The sequence below is a fragment of the Pipistrellus kuhlii genome, unplaced genomic scaffold (assembly GCF_014108245.1).
Source record: "Pipistrellus kuhlii isolate mPipKuh1 unplaced genomic scaffold, mPipKuh1.p scaffold_m20_p_24, whole genome shotgun sequence".
Classification (NCBI taxonomy): domain Eukaryota; kingdom Metazoa; phylum Chordata; class Mammalia; order Chiroptera; family Vespertilionidae; genus Pipistrellus; species Pipistrellus kuhlii.
Window position 1 is genome coordinate 8,261,914 of NW_023425523.1, and position 25,699 is coordinate 8,287,612.

At 46.1% G+C, this 25,699-nt stretch overlaps 4 protein-coding genes across 6 annotated transcripts; 2 read left to right on the forward strand and 2 right to left on the reverse strand.

The window, feature by feature from the left end:
* Positions 1-2,830: 2,830 nt before the first annotated feature.
* Positions 2,831-18,282, reverse strand: LOC118727309 (late cornified envelope protein 3D). Of its 2 annotated transcripts, none has more exons than XM_045586770.1 (2): positions 18,259-18,282; positions 2,831-3,228 (listed from the first exon to the last, which is right to left on the reverse strand). In XM_045586770.1, the coding sequence occupies exon 2, from the start codon at positions 3,205-3,207 to the stop codon at positions 2,902-2,904; it is 306 nt and encodes a 101-aa protein (XP_045442726.1). In that variant the 5' UTR covers positions 3,208-3,228; positions 18,259-18,282; the 3' UTR covers positions 2,831-2,901. The 2 variants fall into 2 exon arrangements, with proteins under 2 accessions (XP_045442726.1, XP_036308976.1); XM_036453083.2 differs by lacking the exon at positions 18,259-18,282 and adding an exon at positions 3,743-3,802 and having other exon boundaries at positions 2,843-3,228.
* Positions 9,577-10,178, forward strand: LOC118727294 (late cornified envelope protein 3D). The gene has a single exon (XM_036453055.2). The coding sequence runs from the start codon at positions 9,602-9,604 to the stop codon at positions 9,905-9,907; it is 306 nt and encodes a 101-aa protein (XP_036308948.1). The 5' UTR covers positions 9,577-9,601; the 3' UTR covers positions 9,908-10,178.
* Positions 17,256-18,289, reverse strand: LOC118727311 (late cornified envelope protein 3D). The gene is made up of 2 exons (XM_036453086.1): positions 18,259-18,289; positions 17,256-17,843 (listed from the first exon to the last, which is right to left on the reverse strand). The coding sequence occupies exon 2, from the start codon at positions 17,824-17,826 to the stop codon at positions 17,521-17,523; it is 306 nt and encodes a 101-aa protein (XP_036308979.1). The 5' UTR covers positions 17,827-17,843; positions 18,259-18,289; the 3' UTR covers positions 17,256-17,520.
* A 3,944-nt stretch (positions 18,290-22,233) lies between these two features.
* Positions 22,234-23,789, forward strand: LOC118727310 (late cornified envelope protein 3D). 2 transcript variants are annotated; one of them, XM_036453085.2, is made up of 2 exons: positions 22,234-22,242; positions 23,244-23,789. In XM_036453085.2, the coding sequence occupies exon 2, from the start codon at positions 23,257-23,259 to the stop codon at positions 23,560-23,562; it is 306 nt and encodes a 101-aa protein (XP_036308978.1). In that variant the 5' UTR covers positions 22,234-22,242; positions 23,244-23,256; the 3' UTR covers positions 23,563-23,789. The 2 variants fall into 2 exon arrangements, with proteins under 2 accessions (XP_036308978.1, XP_036308977.1); XM_036453084.2 differs by lacking the exon at positions 22,234-22,242 and adding an exon at positions 22,711-22,822 and having other exon boundaries at positions 23,240-23,788.
* The last annotated feature ends 1,910 nt before the right edge of the window (positions 23,790-25,699 follow it).

Here is a 25,699-nt window from a genome sequence, read left to right on the forward strand (position 1 = left end):
CATCGATGAGAGAGAATCATAGATCAGCTGCCTCTTGCACACCCTTTACTGGGGATGTGTCCGCAACCAAGGCACATGCCCTTGACCAGAATCAAACCTGGGACCTTTCGGTCCGCAGACCTACGCTCTATCCACTGAGCCAAACAGGTTTCGATGATGCCCAATCTTTTAGTTAGTGATCGCTTTATTGTTGGACATTGAGGCAGGCTCTACCTCATTACTCTTCCAAATAATGACACACACACATTAGAAAACAATCTCTGATGACTGAACTGAAAACAATCTCTGATGCGTTCCCTAGAAATGTTAATATTCTGTCAAAGCCAATGACTTTTTATGTTTTTCCGATACACCGCTGAATTGGCCACTCCTCCTGTCATGCATATGCTTATTGCTTACAACCGCAGGGTCCAGATCTGATAATTACAAAAGAACAAGCACGAAAGATGTTTTTGTTGTTTTTTAAAGAAGTCAAACCTGTATTTGTTGGTCATTTACAATTCTCTCATGAATTGCCTTTGTCCTTTCTCAAGTTTTTCAAAATTGGGAAGTAATTTTTTATTCCTTAACACATTAGGACTTGGTGTATTTTCCCTTTATGGGAATTATGGGGCACTAATAATATGCAGTAATAATGTTGAATAGATGCTATTAACACATATAGTTTGTTGGTTTTTAAAAAATCCTCATGGAGGATATGTTTTTATTGGTTTTAGAGAGAGAAGGGGGAGAGAGGGAAGCATCCATATGAGAGAGAAATATCAACTGGTTGTCTCCTATATGTGTCCTGACTGGCCATCAAACCCACAACCTAGGTATGTACCCTGACAGGGAATAGAACCTACAGCCTTTTGGTATACCTGATGATATTCCAACAGATGGAGCCACTCTGCCAGGGTTATTGTTTATTGAAATAAAAAAAATAAACTCTTCAAACTTAGGGTGCTTTTTGCTCCCAAGGAGCTGCTAATTGCTTCCTCAGCTGGGCAGCTCCCTGCTGATTGGGCAGGTGGCTGTCTCTGGGGCAAGGCTGAAGAACACACGCCACAGTTGGCCACCAGGTGTCACTGGTCACTCCCGTAGCCAGCTGTCAGGGACCTCGAGGCCAGCTGATGTGGGCAGAGCTGCCCTTGGGGTGGATGTCTTATTCCTGTGTTCATCTGCCTTCTTGATTATTGTCTTTGACCCAGGTCTGCCTTTCCCTGGCCTCAGGGCCTCTGAGCAGTCCTTGAGCTCTGGGGCCTGTGCGCGTCCCTTTGGGTGGCTGTGCAGGCATACCCAGCAGAGAGGATTTTGAGGTCTGGAAGCACAGATGCCTGGCCATCAGCACACAGGGCTCCAGCCAGCCTGTTCCTGGCCACCAAGCCTGTCGAGGTCGCTCTGGTCCGGTTAGAGCTGGCAGCATAGCATCCTAAATGCAAGTTAGTATCAGGGTGGTCAGGGCAGGGGCAGACATCACAGAAATGTGGGTGTGGAGAGGGGAGTCGGACGCCTCAGGGTTCACTTTCCAGAGGAGGAGATGGGTAGATAAGCAAACACTCACAGGTGTGATAGGGGGCCCCTGCTTCTGTATGGACACGGGGATCGGAGTTGTGTGGGAGGCCAGGGAAGAAGAGATTTCATGGAGGCCTAGACATTTGGTCTTAGGTCCAGCAAGATGTGGTCAGTTGATGGTATCGCTTTGTCTTAAATCAGGGACAATCTCTCTTCCCCAGATGGGGTCCGGTTGCAATTATGACCTGTGTGGCTTGCAATCTTACTGACAGTAGCTTAAAAGTCACCATTAAACACAGTGAGCTGGGCTGGAAGAAAGTAATTTAGAGAGAATTCTATGGCTTTGAAGGAAATCAGGGTAGTGTGTTTGTTGCATTGATTTGTGGCAAATTGAGAAAATGTGTGATGATGATGTTTCCGTATCTGCAATGTGAGATAATTAGAGTACCCACATCCCAGGCCTGTTGGGACGATTAACTGAAGAACCTTATGCCAAACAGCTGGGGTCCTGCCAGGCTCATGTAAGTGCTAAGCAAATATTTAATCTTATAATTATTTTTATTCTTAAAACCAGCACCATTTCTCAGTTCCATGTTTCTCTTCTTTCCAATTTTCTCACATCAGACACCCATTTAGAGTCCAATGTCTCCCCTGCGTCTACAATATCTTCAGTGTTATCTCTCATCATTCTTCCACAAGATCCTCATTGAAGAAATTGAGTTAATCATCTCATCGCCTCTCTTTCCTCCCATGGTCTCTCAACTTCCTCTCTGGCCAGGCTTCGGGTTCTTTGCCTTCCCAGTCCCTGGCTCTTGGTTGGGGATGTTGGAATCCCTTCTGGATTCTCATGGCAGAGGTCACCTCCAGCAGAGTCCAGGCTTGAGTCAGACCCCTTCCCATATCACGTTATGGGGACTATTTCCTCTCGTTGGTGTGGGGCTGACCCAACACCCTTCCCCCTCCTGGCCCAATACCAAGTGTTCCCACAAGCCCTTTTGTAGGCGATGGAGCTGCTGCTCTTTTGGGGCTGGAGTCAGGATCTGCCTCTTCCACAGGCAGTGGTGGCCTGAGAAACACAGGGGATGGGAGACACCCAGAGCAACCTGGGTTGGAACAAAGTCAAAGAGCCTCGTGGTGCCGAGGAAACAAAACTTTATTTTTTCACGGGGTCAGACACAGGTGCAGGGGTAGATGGTACAGGGTCTGGCAGAGCTGGGGGCGGGCACGCTATGGGGCCCTGGAGTGGGGAGAGAAGGAGCCACTGAGGACCTTAGCAGCTCTCCAGAGACACCACAGTGCCAGCAAAGGGCATGGAAATGCGGGTACTCAGAGGGAACACACAAGGCATAGGCTGATCCCTGGAACTGTGTCTCCTCTCAAGTGGCTGGTTTCAGCAGCAGACCCAGGTCAGCAGCAGCCACCAGAGCTGTGGCCACAGCCAGAGCCCCCAGAATGCTGCCCACTGCCAGTGTCACAGGAGTCAGAGCTCTGGCGTCTGCAGCGGTGGGACCTGTGGTGGTGCCTGAGGTGGCTCAGGCAGCAGCCACCCTCAGAGGAGCTGGGGCCACAGCCGCCCCCAGAGCTCAGAGCACAGCCAGAGGGGGCTGGGGGCAAACACTGTGCTGGGCTCTTTGGGGGGCACTTTGGCGAGGGGCACTTGGGGGTGCACTTGGGAGGGGGCTGGCACTGCTGCTGGTTCTGCTGGCAGGACATCTCGACAGGAGGGGAGTGAGCCTGGATCGAGAAAGGAAAAGGTCAGCGCAAAAGCTCCAGGCCAGTGTCTCCCCCAGGAACAGCCTGCTAAAGCCCCTGCTCCTCAAACAGGCTGCCTCCTCAGCTGTGATGCTCAGGAGGAAAATAGGATCTGATGTCAACTTAACGTGATCTGAAACGGCATTCCCCTCCCTGGGCCCTCTTTCCAAAAGGACTCCACATCTGCCTCTCCTCCTGGACACGTGGAAGCAGATGCTCTGCTGTAGTGAGGCCTGGACAATGTCTCTGGCAAGTGTGCACCTTTCTGGCTGAAGAGTGGAGGGGCTGCTGACAGCCAGGGCCCTGGCAGGCCACAGACCTCCATGCAGCCCACAGAGGTTCCCTGCTCACTGTGCCTCTCCTGGGCCCTGCTGCCCTCCACGGTCCTCTTCTGGCTGCTTCCACATCACACACTTCGGAATCCCTCTTCCCCAATGAAGCCTGAGCCTGTCTTCCCATCACTCCCAGCTGAGCCTGGCCCCTGATAGACACTCACCGGAGGCAGAGGAGGCAGGAGAAATCTGTTCCTGGGGAGGCTGTGGATGGGGAGCCCAGGGCAGGAGCGCTTTTATCCAGTGCTGGTTGGTGACACAGGGACCGGGCATGCTGCTGCTTTCACAAGCAGGGGGAGGTGACAGCGCCACACACTCCCACCCCAGGTCCCCGCTGCTTCCTGCACACGTGCCAACATGCCTGGCAAGAGGGAACCAGGAAATCTTGCTGACTGCTCCCCAGGCATGTTGGGGTCCTGCCATTTCTCCTTTCATTCACTCAGCTCAGGTGCTTTAACTTTGGCTCTGCCCCGCACCCCCCCCTTTTTTTTAAATATATATTTTATTGATTTTCTACAGAGAGGAAGGGAGAGAGATAGAAAGCTAGAAACATTGATGAGAGAGAGTCATCGATCAGCTGCCTCTTGCACATCCCCTACTGGGGATATGCCCGCAACCAAGGTACATGCCTCCGACCAGAATCGAACCCGAGTCCCTTCAGTCCCTAAGCCGACGCTCTATCCATTGAGCCAAACCGGTCTCGGCTGGCTCTGCCCCTTGCATTTGTGCCAGGCAGTGAGGATGTGAAGGTAGATGCATATAACACATTTCCTGATCTTAAGCATTTCAAGTTTAACTGGACAGACATCGGAGAAGTAAACATCTATCTTTGTTACCATGTGATTTGTCCTTTGAAACTTCTGTATTTCAGGCATTTGTTCCCATTGCTCTGCATAGTGCCTAGGGCCATGATTTGTTCAGGTATAATTAGCTCCTGTTGGTGATCTGAGTCCAATGAACCATGGGAATGAGATGATCTGAGAAATTAATGGAGGGTGGAATACAGGCCCTGTCTGTGCAGGTGGGCCCCATAAGAGAAGTGAAGCTAAAGGAGAATTATATAAATGAGCTGAGAAAATACTAGAATTATCTACAATAGTTGGGGTCATGAGGCTCATATTTAGTATAAAAAATCAATTTTTTTCACATTTAGTTTCCTGTGAGATGTATGATATTGATTATAAAAATGACCTATGAATGTAAAATATTTAAGATTATTATTGGAAGACAAGAAGATGATTTCAATGTGTGGCTTATGGTGAAGTTAATGATGGGGGTGATGTTATGTGCATGACATCTTTAGAACAGACCAGATAATTTCTAAGGTTTACGTAGGATGATTTTTGAATAAAACCTGAACCCTATTTTTCCATTGGATTGTATGGCAGTAAAAGAAGTGAATTTCTCATTGATGTCATCTCTACTATCACAATGACTGCTATTTTTCCCCCTGAATATAAAATTCAGAGCTGCAGCAAACATTAATCATGCATATTAAAATTAAATGGCTTGGGCTAGGTAATTTTGGGGAAGGTTCAAGGAAGTGAAATTTTGCTCTGTGTTTGGTACTTTCAGAAAGCAGGGGGCATTTATATGATTAGGTATCAATAATTTTTCGCTAGAAATCAGGATTAATGGGGCAAGACCAAAGCTGCAATTGATAAAGAAGTAGCAGTGCCTCATGTACACTGAGAAAGCGATGTTTGATCTTTTTTTGTGTGTGTGATTTGGATAATGCTCTTGTTTTGTTGATGCTCAGAATGGTCTTATTTTTTTTTTAATCTTTATTTTTTATTTTTAAAAGTATATTTTGTTGATTTTTTACATAGAGGGATAGTTAGAAACATCAATGAGAGAATCATTGATCAGCTGCCTCTTGTATACCCCCACAAGATTCATTAATGAGATGAGGCTCATTAATCTCACCCCCACCTTGATGAGTTGCTCCTGCCTCTCACTCATCCTTTTCCTCATGAGATCAGGTGCTCAGCAAGCCCCACACGCAGAGCAGCCATCCTGTGATGACAGAGAATCACAATGCGATCATGGCCTGGTCACTTCTTCCAGAGCATGAAGACAACTCCCCAAGAGTCACCAATCTTAGGAGTCCCATCCCAAGGAGTGCTGGCTCCCTGTGGTCCTGAGACATCAAGGAAATACAGAGACTGGCCTTGCTGGATGAATCTTGGGAGCAATTTTATGACTTAGTCATTGCAGTTGGCATAGGAGTGGGCAGTGCAGGATCTCAGGTCCAACTCCTTGGAGTACATTTTGGACATTCCATATCAGAAGGCAAGGATGAATCAACAAATACAAAACCCTTCTCCCTTTGCTTAGAACTCACGGTTCCTTGTCAATTCTGTCTCCTCCTCCCCCATAACAATGGCATTCCGTGACAAACAGCTGAGTCATTCTTAAGGAAAATGGGAAGAGGTAGTCAGAAAGTGCCACCTGACTAAGGATCTTATGTGGATCCCAATTAACCTCTCATAGCTAAATTGAGGCAGCCCCCAGAGCTCAGGCTCAGCAGGAAGCGACTGTGGGCGGGCCCTGAGTAGGGTAAGTGAGTGGCAGGCACTTAAGGGGCCACTTGGAAGGGGCTTGATACTACCCTTAGTTTTGCTTCCAGGACAGCTTGGAGGAAGTTCAGTGACTCCAGAAGAAGTAAAAAAGCAATTAATTGCATGCGATTGTATCAACTTAAAAAATGACTCCCTATTTATTTCAGAGCTCGAGGCTCTGAACCCACAGCATAGGGAAAATTCTTGAGCAAAGAGGAGTAAGGAAATATTCTGATTCCAGTGAGAACTGGTAAAATCTTGGACCTCTTTTTTATTTTTATTTTGGTTCACAGGCAGGAAATGGGTGGTGGGATTGGAAGAGGGTAAGGGTGAGTCTTATTTAGAGGGCAGCTTGTTGCACTCTCCAGCCCCAGACCCTTTGCATTCCCAATGGAACATGTCAAGAGTTTTGAGGAAAGAAGGAATTTAAGGACCCCCAAGATGGTCTAAACATCTGTACCTCAGTTCCCCTGTACGAGTCCTTGATTTTCATTCATTTATTCATGAAAATTATTTATTATTTCAAACCATTTATATTGAGATATTATTTGTTGTGCTGGGCCAAAGGAGATTCAAGAATGAAGAAGAGCCGAAACCAGTTTGGCTCAGTGGATAAAGCATTGGCCTGCGGACTGAGGGGTCTCAGGTTCGATTCCGGTCAAGGGCATGTACCTTGGTTGTGGGCACATCCCCGGTGGGGGGTGTGCGGGAGGCAGCTGATCGATGTTTCTCTCTCATCAATGTTTCTAAGTCTCTATCCCTTTCCCTTCCTCTCTGTAAAGAAATCAATAAAATATATTAAAAAAAAAAAAGAGTGAGGAAGATACTCCTCCATTCTTAGGTTGACAGTGTAGTGGGACTGCCAGGCAAATGATGAAATAAGCATGAGCCAGCTGAGGATGCTATCATATCCATGTGTGTGGGTAGTCCCCATGTCTGAAGTCAGAGTTTTGGGGTGTCCCCTGTTGCTCTTCAGTGACTCTGAGTGAATGATGCACCAGATGTTGTTACCGGCCATCACTTGGGATGGTCCTTGCGTTGAATAGAGCTGTGGAGCCTGTATCTGTCCAAGCCCAGAAAACCCAGGCAGGGCAAGTAGAGGAGCTCAAGGAGCATGTGCTCTCCATCATTTTATGTTCCTCTTCAGCTCCACCACCCATCTGTAATGAGAAAGCACCCATTTAACCTTTCATGAATAGTTCCTTCTACACAATATCAATTGGTGGGGTCCTCAAAATTCTGAAGAAAATGAACATTCTAGCATAGTTCAGGGTGAAGCCTACAGATATCCCCTCAGCAAGAGACTCCTTCTGGAGACAGAAGAATATCAGCGAAGAGGGTCAATGCTAACTCTAACTCTTCTCCCTTTCCACATCCCAAGGCACAATTTTGTGTGACCCAGTACAATTTATTCTCCCCCAGGTATTTCAAAATAAATCATGGACACCCTATGCTTTAAAGTGGATAAGTTGTAAAGTGCAAGCCTGTATAAGGAATTTTTTATCTATCAGCAATAAACTATAAAGTACAGAAAATAAATATTTCATTAAAACTGACCATTTAATTAAAAAATATTTTTATTGAATTCAGAGAGGAAGGGAAAGGGATATAGAGATAGAAACATCAATGATAAGAGAGAATCATTGATTGGCTGTCACCTGCACACCCCCTACTGGGGATTGAGCCTGCAACTCCAGCATGTGCCCTTGACCGAAGTCAAACCCAGGATCCACAAGTCTGCAAGCCAAAGCTCTACTCAGTGAGCCAAATCAGCAAGGGCACCATTTAATTTTAATATAAATTGAAGTTCTCAATGTAATCTTTTTGAAAAAAAAAATAGCAAAATGCAGTCACCATAATAGTAGAAATGAGGTTAATGAGAAATTCACCTCTAGTACTGTCATACAATCCAATGAGACAATAGGGTTTAGATTTTATTCAAAAATCATCCTACACAAACCGTAGCTATTATCAGATTTGTTCTATTAGATCTGATGCCCAGAACATCACCACCATCATCAGCCTCACCATTAGCCACACATTGTTAATCAGCTTAACAATAACCCACAACCTTCAGACCAACTTATTAGCCACACATTGAAATCATTCTCCTGACTCCAAATAACTATCTTAAATATTTCACACTCATAGACAATTTTTATAATCAATATCATATATTCCACAGGAAACAGAATATATAAAAAAAGGATTTTTATACTAAATATGAGTCTCATGACCTCAACTATTGTAGATAATTCTGGTATTTTGTCAGCTCATTTATATAATTCTACTTTAGCTTCACTTCTTTTCAGGGTCCACCTGCAGAGACAGGGCCAGGATCCCACCCTCCATTGATTTCTCAGCTCATCTCATTCCCATGGTCCATTGGACTCAGATCAGGAGTTGATTATACCTCAAAAAATGATGACCGACCCTTGGCACTATGCAGAGCAATGGGAACTAATGCCTGAAATACAGAAGTTTCAAAGGACAAATCACATGGTAACAAAGATAGATGTTTACTTCTCCGATGTCTGTCCAGTTAAACTTGAAATGCTCAAGATCAGGAAATGTGTCATATGCATCTACCTTCACATCCTCACTGCCTGGCACAAATGCAAGGGGCAGAGCCAGAGTTAAAGCACCTGAGCTGAGTGAATGAAAGGAGAAATGGCAGGACCCCAACATGCCTGGGGAGCAGTCAGCAAGATTTCCTGGTTCCCTCTTGCCAGGCATGTTGGCACGTGTGCAGGAAGCAGCGGGGACCTGGGATGGGAGTGTGTGGCGCTGTCACCTCCCCCTGCTTGTGAAAGCAGCAGCATGCCCGGTCCCTGTGTCACCAACCAGCACTGGATAAAAGGGCTCCTGCCCTGGGCTCCCCATCCACAGCCTCCCCAGGAACAGACTTCTCCTGCCTCCTCTGCCTCCGGTGAGTGTCTATCAGGGGCCAGGCCTCAGCTGGGAGTGATGGGAAGACAGGCTCAGGCTTCAGTGGGGAAGAGGGATTCCGAAGTGTGTGATGTGGAAGCAGCCAGAAGAGGACCGTGGAGGGCAGCAGGGCCCAGGAGAGGCACAGTGAGCAGGGAACCTCTGTGGGCTGCATGGAGGTCTGTGGCCTGCCAGGGCCCTGGCTGTCAGCAGCCCCTCCACTCTTCAGCCGGAAAGGTGCACACTTGCCAGAGACATTGTCCAGGCCTCACTACAGCGGTGCATCTGCTTCCACGTGTCCAGGAGGAGAGGCAGATGTGGAGTCCTTTTGGAAAGGGGGCCCAGGGAGGAGAATGCTGTTTCAGATCACGTTAAGTTGACATCAGATCCTATTTTCCTCCTGAGCATCACAGCTGAGGAGGCAGCCTGTTTGAGGAGCAGGGGCTTTAGCAGGCTGTTCCTGGGGGAGACACTGGCCTGGAGCTTTTGCGCTGACCTTTTCCTTTCTCGATCCAGGTCCTCAACATTGCCGAGATGTCCTGCCAGCAGAACCAGCAGCAGTGCCAGCCCCCTCCCAAGTGCACCCCCAAGTGCCCCTCCCCCAAGTGCCCCCCAAAGAGCCCAGCACAGTGTTTGCCCCCAGCCCCCTCTGGCTGTGCTCTGAGCTCTGGGGGCGGCTGTGGCCCCAGCTCCTCTGAGGGTGGCTGCTGCCTGAGCCACCTCAGGCACCACCACAGGTCCCACCGCTGCAGGAGCCAGAGCTCTGACTCCTGTGACACTGGCAGTGGGCAGCATTCTGGGGGCTCTGGCTGTGGCCACAGCTCTGGGGGCTGCTGCTGACCTGGGTCTGCTGCTGAGACCAGCCACTTGAGAGGAGATACAGTTCCAGGGACCAGCCTCTGCCCAGTGTGTGCCCTCTCAGTACCCGCATTTCCATGCCCTTTGCTGGCGCTGTGGTGTCTCTGGAGAGCTGCTAAGGTCCTCAGTGGCTCCTTCTCTCCACATTCCAGGGCCCCACAGCGTGCCCGCCCCCAGCTCTGCCAGACCCTGCACCATCTACCCCAGCACCTGTGTCTGACCCCGTGAAAAAAATAAAGTTTTGTTTCCTCAGTACCACGAGGCTCTTTGACTTTGTTCCAACCCAGGTTGTTCTGGGCATCTCTCCTCCCCTTTGTTCCTCAGGCCACCACTGCCTGTGGAAGAGGCAGATCCTGACTCCAGGCCAGAAAAGGCAGCACCTCCATCATCTGCAAAAGGCCTTGTGGAGAGGGAGCAGGGGTTCCTTGCTCACTGTCCCTCTCACTTTGTGTTGGGCCAGAAGGGGGAAGGGTGTTGGGTCAGCCCCACACCAACGAGAGGAAAAGATCCCCGTGATGTGATATGGGAAGGGGTCTGACTCAAGCCTGGACTCTGCTGGAGGTGACCTCCGCCATGAGAATCCAGAAGGGATTCCAACATCCCCAACCAAGACCCAGGGATCGGGGAGGCAAAGAACTCAAAGCCTGGCCAGAGAGAAAGTTGAGAGACCAGGGGAGGAAAGAGAGGGCATGGGATGATTATTAACTCAATTTCTTCAATGAGGATCTGGGGGAACAATGACGAGGGGTAAAACTGAAGACATTGTAGATGCAGGGGAGACATTGGACTCTAAATGGGTGTCTGATGTGAGAAAATTGGAAAGAAGAGAAACATGGAACTGAGAAATGGTGCTAGTTTTAAAAATAAAGATAAGCTTAAGATAAAATATTTCCTTCGCACATTTATGAGCCAGGAATTGGCTCTTCAGTTAATCCTCCCAACAGCCCTGGGCTGAGGGTACTCCTATTGTCTCACATTTCAGATAGGGAAACATACTCATCACACATTTTGTTAACTTGCAGAGCATCCCGGTGACTCAAGAGAGACTAAAACAAGGGACTGCAGAAGCCTCTGGCCAAAGTCTCTTCTCTGATGCTTTTCATGACACAGGCTGTACTTCTGAATTAAGAAATTGAAGAGGAAATGAAAATTGGACTTAACCTAGACAGATGCTCATTTCTATTTGGCTTTTTGATAGAAGAGATAGAAGAGAAGACTGACTCTTTTCTAATTGGAATTCTATGGCATCTTGTCTCCATGTAATCATGGAAAAGAATAAACTCTTTTCACAAAAGCTTTCTCAAGGGTGTCTCGAGAGATGAATATATCTCTCAGAACATGTATAGGAAGAGGATGAGGACATCTTGAGGACCCATGGCCTTGTCAGTCACAGAACCCCTCAAACATCCAATAAAGATGCTTACTAACCCCATACTTGTTGACTCTATTGTGAACCCTCTGCTTTCCTCTCCTCTGATGGAGGCCTGGGTTTCTCTTACAGGCCCTCCCAGCTCAGGTACTGCACGTGATGGACATTCAGCTGATTTCATGGAAGCCAGGAAAAGCTGATTCTGAGTACGCTATGGACTGAGAAGTCCAGAGCAGGGAGTCCTGGTTTTATGAGAGAGTATGTTGCTGGAAGAGGGTGATAGCACCTAATGCTCCCAGCTCAGCTCTGAGCATAGATAATATATTTGACAAAAAGGAACTGGTATTTACTCAAATACTTCCCACTCAGGCCTGCACATGTATTTGACAGAGGCCATGTCCCATGCTCATACTTTGCAGTGCAATATAGTTTGGAATATGACACACCTGACCTAGAGTAAATGAATTGTCTAGCTGGACAGACAGACAAGTGAATAAGGAGTCTACTCCCTGTGATAAGTGCTATAAAATAAGGGACTAACTACAAAGTCCACAGTTCTTTGGGTGCCCTCTGTTTCTCCTGCATGTTCTCTGGTAAAATTGGGCACCTAATATAATAGAATCATCTCTTGTTCTTGGGGTGGTGACTAAGCTGAGAACACTGGACATTCAGGGTGAGCTGTGTGTGGAAAATGGATGGAGGGGTTAGGCCAGGAGAGGTGGGCTCCAGAGGGAAACTTGCTGGCACTCTGGAAGGAACACGGGACACCTGGGCAGGACAGATGTGAATCCAAGTGTGAATATAGAGAAGGGAACTACAATTGGAGTGATAAGAATCACAATTAACATATTACAAAAACCTTTGTGATTGAAATTTTATGCTGAATTATACTGAATTGCATGAAGGTTTTTGGGATGTAGATATGGGATTTGCCTGAGATTCAACACAGCACAGAAGGCAGTTCGTGAATGAAGATGAAACTTTCGTTTTGTAACTCTGTATTCAGATGTTTGATTAAGCAGATAGAAGCCCTCCAGATATCTCTGTTCCAAGGATGTCTCTGGGGTTTTTCTCCCTTTCTACTACCATCCAATCAGTAATGCAATTCCAAGGCTCCAGCCATGTTCCCCTAATTGCCTTTAGAATCTTCCTTCTTCTTGTAATTATCCATGACACCAAGAGAAATCAGTGGTCAAACAGACTCTGAAATACTTCATGAGATTTCAACCCTGAAAATTAAAAAATATATATTTTATTGATTTTTTTACAGAGAGGAAGGGAGAGGGATAGAGAGCTAGAAACATTGACCAGCTGCCTCCTGCACACCCCCCTACCGGGGATGTGCCTGCAACCAAAGTATATGCCCTTGACTGGAATCGAACCTGGGACCCTTCAGTCCCCAGACCGATGCTCTATCCACTGAGCCAAACCAGTTTCGATACCCTGAAAAACTTTTTGTCCTTAAACGTCACCTCACCTCTAGGCCCTCAGTTCCTATGAGTCACCTGTGGGTGATCAGGATTTCATCTTCTCTCTTCTCCACAATCTTCCAGGCTCAGGCATTCCCTGCAGGTCAGCCCAGGGCCTGGAAGCTGAGGAATGGGTGACATCACTGAGCATCAAATGCGGGGTTTTCACGTGCAAAGGATAGAAGGCAGGTGGGTGGTGTTGAAAGGAAGAGTCATTAACTCACAAAGGCATACACCCTGAGCTTACAGCATCCAGGAAGGAGGAGCTAAGCAGTTTCAGAGAGAGGATGATGGGCTCTGAAGATTAGAGAGAAGGAGATCCTTGGAATAACCTAGAACCTTCTATAGGAACTTCTTAGAAGGTCAAGTCCCATGAAGTGGAGGAGAGACAGTAGGAGGGTGTGAGCATCTTTTGTACTACTCTCCTGTCATCCACAAAATAACCCTAAATCTTTCTACCTCAACTCCTTCCTTTCTGCCTTCCTTCCTCTCTTCCTAACCACCTCCTACCCCCCTGCTATCCCTTCCTTCCTTTCTTAACATATGTTGAGTTGATCCAGCTTCTTTTTAAAAATATATATTTTATTGATTTTTCACAGAGAGGAAGGGAGAGAGATAGAGAGCTAGAAACATTGATGAGAGAGAAACATCGATCAGCTGCCTCCTGCGCACCTTCCCCTGGAGATGTGCCCACAACCAAGGCATATACCTCGGACTGGAATCGAACCTGGGACCTTTCAGTCTGCAGGCCAATACTCCATCCACTGAGCTAAACCGGTTAGGGCTGATCCAGTTTCTTGTAATCTCCATTCTAAATTCTACATATCTTTCGGGGCAGGTACCAAGAATTTTCCTATGAGAAAAATCACAGGACTCTTCAATCACCCTGTCTTAGCCTTCCTGTAGGTTTGCCATTTTAATTGTTTTATCCATCCTTCCATCCATCCATCCATCCATCCATCCACCCACCCATCCATCCTTCCATCCATCCATCCACTCAGTAATCAAGCAGGATGTGTTGCACTGCTATGGCGGCACACCATCCATTCTACTGAATACAAGAAATTGGGAAACGAGTAAGATTTGGTCCCTGTTCTTGAGTAGATCACAGTATAGTGGGACAAATGCCCAAGCAATAAAATAAGTACGATCTGACATGGTCAGTGCCGCAACGTGAGTGTGGTGTCCACAGGCCCCAGGTCAGAGCCTTTGGGTATCGGTCCCTTTTTGCCTGCAGTAACTCTGAGGGGGAAGATGCATCCAGAGGTTTTCACCTGCTATTATTTAAGGGTTTTAGTTGAGATCAAGTCATGGGCCTGTAAGAACAGTGCTTGGACAAGTGGTGGGAACAGAGGTGGAGCTCCTTGGTCTGCCAGTGGGCAGCCAGCCCAGATGGCAATGCCAGGAGGAACTCATAGAATGCAGGGGTCCTCCCAGGAGGGAGAGATAACACTTTTGCTAAGGGGGTTGCTAAGGGGATACTGGAGAGATCTCAGACAACACGAATAATGGGCTTGTTAAGCATTCATTTAAAGTCAGAGATTTCTGAGTTTGAATTCCTGCTTCTCCACTAAACAGCTGGTACCTGGAGAAAGAAAAAGCTATAAAGTGATAGAGGCACCACAGACCAAAGATGTGAGGAATAAAATCACAGATAGAGACAAGAAATCTAGCTGCAGTGTCATGGTTTGCTAATTAAGACATATCTGAGAACCATTGTGTCAGTACCATAGTGACTGTGATATTTATTTTAAGAGCTCCAAGAGTAGTTTGGGGAGGGAGTGATTCCAGTTGGCTAGGGTGGCTTAGGGAGATTGGCTGAGCTATGAATCATATTTAATGGGTGTGGTGATGATGTGGGTGAAATGGTGAAGCTTATGTACACTCAAGTAGGTGTGATTGACCAAGAATTTTGGAAATTACCATAATGTAAGCTGTGTGGTATTTTTCCATTGCATTTTATTTTAACATTAGAGATGCATTGTTCTCTGAAACATCACATTTAAGAATGAGACAAATCACCCTAGCCGGTTTGGCTCAGTGGATAGAGCATCGGCCTGAAGACCAAAGGGTCCTGGTTTCAATTTCAGTCAAGGGCATGTACCTAGGTTGCAAGCTCCTCCCCAGCTCAGGCCCTGATCAGGGCACGTGCAGAAGGCAACCATTGATGTGCTTCTCTCACATCAATATTTCTCTCTGTAACTATTCCTTTTTAGGTAATCAAATAAGTAATAATCATTGGAAGAAAGGAGCACCCCTGGGAAGATGCCTTTTCACTGTGGGGCTGTGGCATGAGGGAGGTGGGGAGACTGGGAAGAGCCTGAGAACGAGACCTGCTCATGCACTAACATTGTCTCATTAGTATGAACAACTTATCCCTCTCCTTCCTTGGCTTTTGATGTGGAAGCTAGTGAATGCTCACATCATTCTTTTGCCACCACCAAAGCCACTATCTCAAAGTGTCAATATTTTATCCAAGCTGGGGGTCTTCTCTGGGTGTATTAAACTAACACCAGTGTCCACTCAGGTCCAGAGGATGAGAGGCTGACTGCATAGAGAGCCGCTCTGTTTCACTCTGCATCGCATGCAAAGTGGGAACTGTCGCCCACAGATACATTTGGATGTATGTTTCCTAGAGAAGAAAAATTGTCTTCTGATTCTCTGCTGTATCTAGTGCCTAGAATTGTGTTCATCATAGGTGTTCAATAAAAATGTATTTTTTATTGGTAAAAATTTTTTTAATTGAGTGAATAAATGGGTCTGAGGCTAGGACTTGGTGTCACAATGATGCAATCTTTGGAATCTATTTTTTTTTATTACTGGGACCTTTTTTGGGGGGGCCTCCATTTTTATGATGTTCTTTATTCTTTTTTAGCTTCCCATAGCTCTTTGGTGTCCCAGTCAGGACCTTTATAAGTTGATCCTTTTTCTCATCCCTCAGATTTGACTCAACCATGAGCCATAATTCTGTCAGTTCTTTAGACTGGCACTTTGAGGTACTTCTGAGTTTCTAAGTCTTCTTCTAAAGCCCCTGGCAGATGGTGTGTTCTAATTCTCCAGATTTTCCAGCCCGTGATGGACTGTTTCAGGTCTGCACAGAGCTATTGGGCCTATGAGTTGACTGTGCTCAAAGCCTGGTGTTCAAGGTTTTGCAGATCCTATTTGTAGAGGCATAGCCCTTCCTGGGTGCCAGGCTCGCCTTCCCCTTTGTGAGACTCACACATTTCCTGCCCCTGGCTGAGCATCTCAGGTGATTTCTAGCTGAACTTAAACTCATGGCTAGAGCTGTGGCTTCTACTTCCAGGATTCATGTCGCAGTTGTTAGACCTGGTTGGTGTGTCTGGTATTAAACTTCTTCAGGGTCTTTTTAACCCCCAAGTTTTAATAATTTCCAAGCTTGATAAAACCTTTCTTTAATTTAATGAACTTTTGAGATTGACTAACCCCTCCCTCCCTTGCCCCACCCCTGCTTGCTCTACTACTCAGTTCTTAACACTGATTTCTCTTAATATTTGCCATTTGATTGTGGTTTGAGCTCTACAACATTTCTCTGGCTTTCTGGCAGTCCAGGTAGGATGTTACTTTTGATTCATACATAGGAACATTTTTTCAACCTCAGCAGTATCTTGATTTTATAATGTAAGCCAAAACTTGGGACTGAATTGAGCTTCATGGTTGTGTAGAGTTCATCAGTTAATGAATGTTTACTCCTTAGATTACATCGACACTTCGCATTTTCTCTTATTCATTCTTCTAAATTTTCATCTCACACACATCAATTAACTCATTGATTAGACTACCAGCCACATTGCTCCCCCTAGACCTCATTAATGTAAATGCTTCTCTCCTTCCATCGCCTGTATTTTCATAGAGCACATTGAGTTAAGTCTCCTTCCTAAGGCATATGTCTCCTCCCTTCGCCGATTTTCTGTTTCCTTGCCTCTTGATTCCCTGTTTCTTAATTAGGACTCATAAACAGCATATTGAAATATATAAAAGTCTCATGTCCTACAGTAGCAATTCCCAGATTATACCAATACCGACTCAGGTTTCACAGGAAAAATTAATCCTTTCATTGAGAGTTGCAAGGACTCAAAGCAATACGACTCTCACCCTTCTTTCCATCTCCATTCCAACCTAAAATCTCTTCTCAGCCCTTCTATGGGTGGAGGGGAAACTGATATACCTTATTTTCCGGCGTATAGGACGACTTTTGAAATGAAAAAAAGCCTGCTCAGACTGGCCAGAGTCAGAGAGGCGGTCTATTAAAAAAAGAACTGGTGTTGCCTCAGAGGTGGGGGGTAGTCTTATACAGCGAATATAGGCCTAAACCTATGTTTTAACTGTAAAATTAGGGGGTCGTCTTATACGCCAGAAAATATGGTATTTATTCTGGGTCCAAAATTAAGATTCTGCTCCCAGAAATGCATTTTGTTGACCAAGGAACTGAGAGAAGGGACAGAGTGAAAAGACATGCAAGCTGCCCATGGCGATGAGGAAAAGAAGCTTTATTTTTTTTTTAAAGGTTTAGGCAATGCCAATCATTGTCACGTGCTGAAGGTGGAAGAATTGTGAGATCCTGGGCATCAAACCGGAAGATCAACCAGAGAGAAGTGGAAACCCTCCCTGGGGACATCCCAGCTCAGGCTGGGCAGACAGATGAGCATGGGGGGTCTGGGAGAGGCTGGGTCTGGCTGGGGCTTCTCCTCTGGCTTCTTGTCTTCTCTCAAGTCGCTGGTCTCAGCAGCAGATCCAGGTCAGCAGCAGCCACCAGAGCTGTGGCCACAACCAGAGCCCCCAGAATGCTGCCCACTGCCAGTGTCACAGGAGTCAGAGCTCTGGCGCCTGCAGCGGTGGGACCTGTGGTGGTGCCTGAGGTGGCTCAGGCAGCAGCCACCCTCAGAGGAGCTGGGGCCACAGCCGCCCCCAGAGCTCAGAGCACAGCCAGAGGGGGCTGGGGGCAAACACTGTGCTGGGCTCTTTGGGGGGCACTTGGGGGAGGGGCACTTGGGGGTGCACTTGGGAGGGGGCTGGCACTGCTGCTGGTTCTGCTGGCAGGACATCTCGGCAGGAACTTGACCTTGAACAAATAAAGGACATGTTGAGCTCAGAAGCTCCAGAAGTTTCAATGTCTCCTCCCCACAGTTTTTGTCAAACACTCATCCTCCATGATGACCAAGCTGCCAACTAGGCCAAGCTCTGGGGGAAAGACATGGGAACACGGAGGGGCCAAGTGCATTTGGATAAAGCACCTTCACGGATGCCAGATGGACCCATGTGCATCCCTGACAGCATACTCAGCAGGGATGGGAAGGAGTCCTCAGGACCTTGGCTTTTGGGGTTCACAGCCCCCTGTTAGGTGCCCGTGTGGCTCTTCCTCATGGAAGAGCCTCCCCCACTGCTGCCCAAATTGGCCTCTTCCCCCTGGTTCCATTCAGACCTGAGCCCCTCTCCCTCCACTCCCAGCTGAGGCCTGTCCCCTTGCAGACACTCACCGGAGGCAGAGGAGGCAGGAGAAGTCTGTTCCTGGGGAGGCTGTGGATGGGGAGCCCAGGGCAGGAGCCCTTTTATCCTGTGCTGGTTTGTGACGCAGGGACTGGGCATGCTGCTGCTTTCACAAGCAGGGGGAGGTGGCAGCGCCACACACTTCCTAGTTGCCTCCCTCAGTGTCTTCCTGGGCAGGAGCCTAAAGTTTTAATAAGATGAACCAGGATGTCCTTGTGACTGCCAAATACTTCCCATTCAAGTCTGCCTAGGACCTGCGGCTATATATTCATTCATTCGTTCATTCATTCATTTATTTATTCATTCATTCATTCCCATGCATGAACACAGGCTCTTTTACCTCATTTAATAGTAATAATATAGAGATACTTAAGACATGTCTCTTCCCTGGAGTATCTCACAGCCTAAATGGACCATCACTTAGACAAAGAATATAATGGATGTGATGAAATAAATACTGTCATAGGGGTGTTTACAAAGACCTCAGGCCTCAGAGTCCAGCTTTTGGAGGTCAATGCCCATTGTACTGCAGGCCCCATAGGGAGATGGAGTCTTCAGATGCTCTCCAGGGGTGACAGCTGGGCAAGATCATTGTGTTGTGGGAGTGTGATGCGGGCTAAAGGAAGGAGCTTGAAGACAGTTCTTGTCTAGGACAGAAAAATTCCTAAGAGGAACTCTTGTCCCCATATGGCAGAGGAGTTAGAATGGAGAAGGAACTTACAACTCTAGCCATGACAAGATTCACAATTGGTATTCTTAAGACGAAGGAGGACGGAGACTACAAGGAGGAGGAGGAAGATGGAGAGAAAAATATCCTCTTTTCCATTGTGGCTCTATTTCTTCCTGACTGGGGCATTATGTCCTATTGATCCTGACACAGTAGAAATTCTTCTGCCTGGAAGAATTAAGGAAAATTGTTCAAATGATAAAAATGAGCCATTTCATAAACAAGGTTGATAATTGGGAAGCTGACAATGCTAGAGGTGGTTGGTGAGCCTATTTGCCCACATAATGGCTAAGACCTCATAATAGATAAGCTTTATGTAAGCCAAATACTATTTTCCCATTTTCTTTCATTGTGATATTACAGATGAATTCCTCATCACATTTATCTCAAATAATGGTAATAAAATGTTTCACATTTATTTATAAAGGAAGATCATTGGGACTTTAACATTCACACATTTAAGTTTAATTAAATAAAATTCAATGAAACAGCCATTCGCTCACTCTGGTGCTTGCCCCAGAATGTGCCCTGGGGAGGCTGGAGAAGAACCGGAAGTGGGGGAAGCCACCACTTTCCTGCTGATGCCTAAGGCCCGCAGATAGGGATGGGCCAGTGCCCGCCAGAGCCTGCTCTCAGGGAAATCTGCGACCACTGCGGGGCGCTACCCAGACCTTCCTCCAGGACCCCTGTTGGAGGCATCACTCCCTGGCTTCTTTGCTCAGCGCCTCTCTCCTTCCTACTGCCACCTGCAGTCCTATCTGCCTGAACACTCTCTCCTATCATTCATTCCCAGGATTCTTCATCTGAGAAGCACATACTGTGTACCAGCTGGGCCAGTTAGTACCTTCCTCAGCTAGGATTTCTGCAGCGAGGGAAGGCACATTCTCTGCTTTCAGGTCCCTGACAACTGAGCAGAGAGGATAAACACTAAGTGAGCATTTGCCTTTGGGATGACACCTAACAATGTAGGTGTAACAAGAGCTGAGTTGTCTATGGGTTCCAGACTAGCTGTAGAAGGAAATCATTACTTTTTCATGTCACGTGGTTCCCCAGAAAGAAAGCACAGAGGCCATTTTTAACCCCAGAGATGTGTGATTTTGACTTGCTGTGGGGCTACACTTGGGGTGTGACACATGCCCCCCATCAGAGTGGCCCCAATTGTTTCAGAACCTCCAGCAGAAGGGTCTCTTACCCAGCCTGAGTCCCCATCTCAGTCCTTGTCTCCATTTCCTGATGCCCCCATTCCTCTGCTTGATTGGGATCTCCTTAATCTCACACCTCCCGCATGAAGCCTCCCTCACCGTATAGCCTCCCTGTCCTTCTCACAAGAGTGTCCACGCTGTGCCTAAAATGTCAGGTGAGCTGGAGGTGACAGAAGATACTTGAACCCATGGCCCAGAGCACGAAGTGACTCCAAAAGTGGAGCACTTTGAGGATGTTTTAGGAGCCTTGCCATCCCTGAGGAATCTAGAATAACATGTGGAGGAGAAGTCTACCCGGTTGGTCTAAAATGAGCATTGTATGACCTCATAACATGTATGTTAGCTCGGGGCAGGAATTGCTTTATCTGAGGTCCAGCTTCAGGCTGAGCCTTCTGAGCAAGCATATTAGTAATAAATGAGCAACCAATAAACGAGGACCTGCCCTCCTCTTTAGTGACTGATGACTGATGCTGCCAAGAGGGGAAGATGAGCAAGCATGAAAACAGTGTGCTAGGAAAATATTTATTCCTGGAGTTTGTCATTTACTTGCCTTGTTTTTGGATATTAAGTGCATCGATTTGGATAAATTAATCCATAGTTTGTAATATATGCTCATCATTAATCCATGCAAAGTCCTCTTAGTTAATTTATCTAACTGCTTATCTATCTATCTATCTATCTATCTATCTATCTATCTATCTATCTATCTACCTATCTACCATCTATCATTATTTAAGTAACAAACACAAAAATCCAGCACAAAAGTGAAAAGGAGAACTCTAATAGTGAGGTACATATAACTTACTATGTACCTTATCCCCAACCAGCTCCTGCTGCTGTAATCACCCCCTGAATTTGTATTTATTATTCTTTACTTCCGTTTTTTGTATTTTAAAAATCACATTTAACATTTATATTCCTAAACTGTATTATTTTATTCTATTTTTAAGTCAGATTTCTTGAAGTATATTTTACAAACAGAAAGAAATCACCCATTTAAAGTATGCAATGCTGTAAGCCTTGACTAACACAGACCAATGTGTGAACACCACTACCATTAAGATAAAGTACAATTCCATCCCTAGAATACATTTCTTCATGACCCTATGGAATCATCACTCCATGGCTTTTCTCCTCAGCCCTCCCCATACCAGACCTTGACAACTACTGATCTATTTTTAGTCCTTATAATTTTGCCTTTTCCAGAATGTCATATCATTGGAATCATATACTTCGTAGCATTTATTTATTTGTTATTTTTTTAAACTTTCTTTATTGATTAAGGTATTACATATGTGTACTTAACCCCCATTACCCCCACCATCCTCCCATTCATGTCTTCATCCCCCTGTTGTTTAAAGTCTGTGTTGTTGTTTTTTCTTTCACACAGAATGATACACTTGACATTTATTCTGTTTGTTTCTTATATTACTAGTTCATTCCTTCTTTATTGCTAAGTACCATTCCATTGTATTGATGTATCTCATTTTTTTTATCCATTCACCTGTTGAAAGACATGGGCTGTTTCCAGTTCAGGGCAATTATGAGTAAAGCTACTATAGACACGGACTTGTGGGTGTTTCTGTAAACATAATTAAAAAAAAAATTCTTGATAAAAACCTAGGGGTAGTCCTATAGGTTTGACTGGTCATTAAAGAATAAAACACATATCCTATAAAAATGAATCCATTCAAAATCATTTAATTAACTATGTGTGCTGCTTTATCACCTGCTTTTTACCAGTTAACAAAAGGTCATGAACGTTTTTCTTTATAAGAAATGATGTTATTACAACAGCAAAAATTATGTAAATGACATATGGTTTATTAAAGTTCATAGCCCTAATTATATTTTTTTACTACAGCTAGATAGTATCATAGATTCCAATGTGCAAATAGTTTTGAGTTTAGGTTAATTCAGTAAGAAAAATACACATTTTTAACTCTGGTCAATGTCCATATTTGTCCATGAGCTGGGTCTGCTCCCTTCATGCCTGAAACTTCATGCTGCTCAAAGGTGCCAGGAGGTCATCTGAGGGCTCACTCTGCAAGATGGGGCCCTACACTAGTCCCATCCCTTGCCTACATCTCATTGCCAGGAGCTCAGGGGGAAGTAGTCGCTTCTACCTGAAGGTCATGGTCACTAGGACAGCCTCGAGACACTGTGCACATTAAATTACATGTATCCCTTGGAATTGTTTTATAATTTATTAATTGCTCACGTGAGTCTCTCGGTAGAATGGAAGGACAGAATGTTTTCATAGCCATCCTTGCTCCTGGGACGGTACCTGAGACAGGCAGAACTGAGGCATGGCAGCTGGGAGAAGGCAGGAAGAAAGGAAGGAAGTGGAGTGCCAGGCTCCCAGGAAGCCCCGGCAGGAGTTTATGTGGATAGTCATCCTGCTTCCTGGTTGAATGGCATTAGTTGGACGTTATGCAAGTGCTCAGGTGAAAGGCCGGAAGCCTTGTCCTGGAGGTGCACCCGCTGCCACCTCCCCCTGCTTGTGAAAGCAGCAGCATGCCCAGGCCCTGCGTCACAAACCAGCACAGGATAAAAGGGCTCCTGCCCTGGGCTCCCCATCCACAGCCTCCCCAGGAACAGCTTCTCCTGCCTCCTCTGCCTCCGGTGAGTGTCTGCAAGGGGACAGGCCTCAGCTGGGAGTGGAGGGAGAGGGGCTCAGGTCTGAATGGAACCAGGGGGAAGAGGCCCACAGTGGGCAGCAGAGGAGGAATGGGGATGGTGAGGAAGGAGCCGGTTGGGCACCTATCGGGGGGTTGTGAACCCCAAAAGCCAAGGTCCCGAGGACTCCTTCCCATCCCTGCTGAGTATGCTGTTAGAGATGCACATGGGCCCATCTGGCATCCGTGAAGGTGCTTTATCCAAATGCACTTGGCCCCTCCGTGTTCCCATGTCCTTCCCCCAGAGCTTGGCTTAGCAGGCAGCTTGGTCATCATGGAGGATGAGTGTTTGACAAAAACTGTGGGGAGGAGACATTGAAACTTTTGGAGCTTCTGAGCTCAACATGTCCTTTATTTGTTCAAGGTCAAGTTCCTGCCGAGATGTCCTGCCAGCAGAACCAGCAGCAGTGCCAGCCCCCTCCCAAGTGCACCCCCAAGTGCCCCTCCCCCAAGTGCCCCCCAAAGAGCCCAACACAGTGTTTGCCCCCAGCCCCCTCTGGCTGTGCTCTGAGCTCTGGGGGCGGCTGTGGCCCCAGCTCCTCTGAGGGTGGCTGCTGCCTGAGCCACCTCAGGCACCACCACAGGTCCCACCGCTGCAGGCGCCAGAGCTCCGACTCCTGTGACACTGGCAGTGGGCAGCATTCTGGGGGCTCTGGCTGTGGCCACAGCTCTGGTGGCTGCTGCTGACCTGGATCTGCTGCTGAGTCCAGTGACTTGAGAGAAGACAAGAAGCCAGAGGAGAAGCCCCAACTGGACCCAGCCTCTCCCAGGCACCCCATTCTAATATTCCCAGGCTGGTTTGCTGAAAAGTTCTTGGGGGAGGGATGAGCACTCCCCAGAAGATGCTCGGCATGTATTTTCCAAGTTTCTGGGCAGCCAATTCTCTCAGTGTTATCCCACGTGTCTACCTCTCAGTGTTATCACCTGTGTTTAATCAGGTAGATAAATAAAGCCTGTTCTCTCCACCTGCCTCTCACTTGTTTGATTGCTCCTCCCAAGTCTGCTCATGAGGCTTGCCTCCTGCAGTTCCCGAAGGTCCAGCATCCCAGCACCAGGAGATAATCCTGATGTGGGGCTGACCCTCGAATGGGTGGGACTTTTCTCCTAGGAGACGCCCTGGGTGACTTTGTGGGTAGGAGGGAGCGGAGTGGAGAGTGGCTGCTGAGAACACTGTCAGCAAAAGGCTGACTCTCTTATGTCACATGGTGGGGAGCAATTATCTAACATCGGATCCCCTGTCCATGGTGAGGTGGTAAAGATCAGAAACTGAGAAGAATGAGACTGAAGAGGACGGAGGGCCTGGAGGCAGAAAGAAGGGTCTAAGGGAAGAAGATCAAGTCAACTTACAAATGATTGACTTTAGAGAGAGAGACAACCTGCAAAGTTAGTCAAGTCTGAAGGAACTGAACTAAGAGTTTTCCCTGAGCGAATAGATGGGGTGTTCTTCAAAGGGAGGCTCTGAGAAAAGCGTGAAGAAAGAGAACATAGGAAATGTCTCAGGGGATCACAGATTGGAATCCTGTCCATGTCTCTAACCTCTTCTCAGATACCCGGTTTGAAAATATTTTCTCTCACTCAGTAGGGTGCCTTTTCACTCTGTTGAATGTTCATGATCCAGAAGATTTTAAATATAATTTAGTCCCACTTCTCTATATTTGCTCTTGTTGCCTGTGCTGTTGGTATCATAGCCAAGATATCATAGTGAAGACTGATGTCTGGAAGTTTTTCCCTGCATATTCCTCTGGAGATTTACTTTCAGGTCTTAGGCTTTAATCCATTTGGAGTTAAGTTCAATTTCTTTCTTTTTTTTTCATATGAATATACAGTTTTATCAACACTGATGAAGAGTCTGTTCTCCATTGTGTATGCTTGGCACCCTTGTCAAAGATTAGTTGACTATATATACATATATGCCTGGTTTTATTATTAGACTCTATTCTATTCCATTTGTCTGTAGATCTATCTTTATGCCAGTATAATACTGTTTCAATTACTGTTGATTTGTAATGTTTTTTAAAATCAGGATATGTGATGACTCCGTTTTTTTCTTTTTTCTTTCTTTCTCAAGATTGCTTTGACTATCTGCAGTCTTTTGTGGTTTCATATCAATTTTAGAATGATTTTTCTATTTCTATAAAAAAGTTAAGGTTTTGATGGGGATAAGGACTACTATATGGTCCAGCAACCTCACTTCTGAGTATATATCTAAAGATTGAAATCAGGATATGAAGACAATTGTAGTCACTGGAGTTATGCTTTCCGTAACTATTACAACAAAAATGACATACTTTTTGTCTCAACAATTAAAATGTTTATCTTAACTCATCAAACACTTGTATATTCACACAAGGAAAATTATTAAAGCAGATCTATAGCAGCATTTATAGTTAAGGAAAAATTAGTCTAAATATCTAACATTAACAGGAAAGATGTAAACATTGACATCTTATTCAACAAATATGAGGTAAGGGAAAGAGGAGGACTAAATGTCAAGGACATGACCTTCAATGAACATGCCCTTTACCACCACCAGGTGTCACCTGGAGAAGCAAGAGCAGGCAGAGGTTGACTCAGAAATTTAGTCACTGATGTCTCCAACATCACCATTATCCTCTTCAGCATCTATAAATTTATTGTAAGTTAACATTAATTTGCATAACTTGCTTTCTAAAAAGTTCTTCCTGTAATCACTCTTTCATTCTTGGATTATCTAGTAGAAAGTCACTGGAGACCTCAACTGAGGTAGGCATGTGCATTGTATATAAAGCTTTTAGACTGGTGGAAAAGACAATATTAAATAGTTTCAATAAGAATTGTATATACA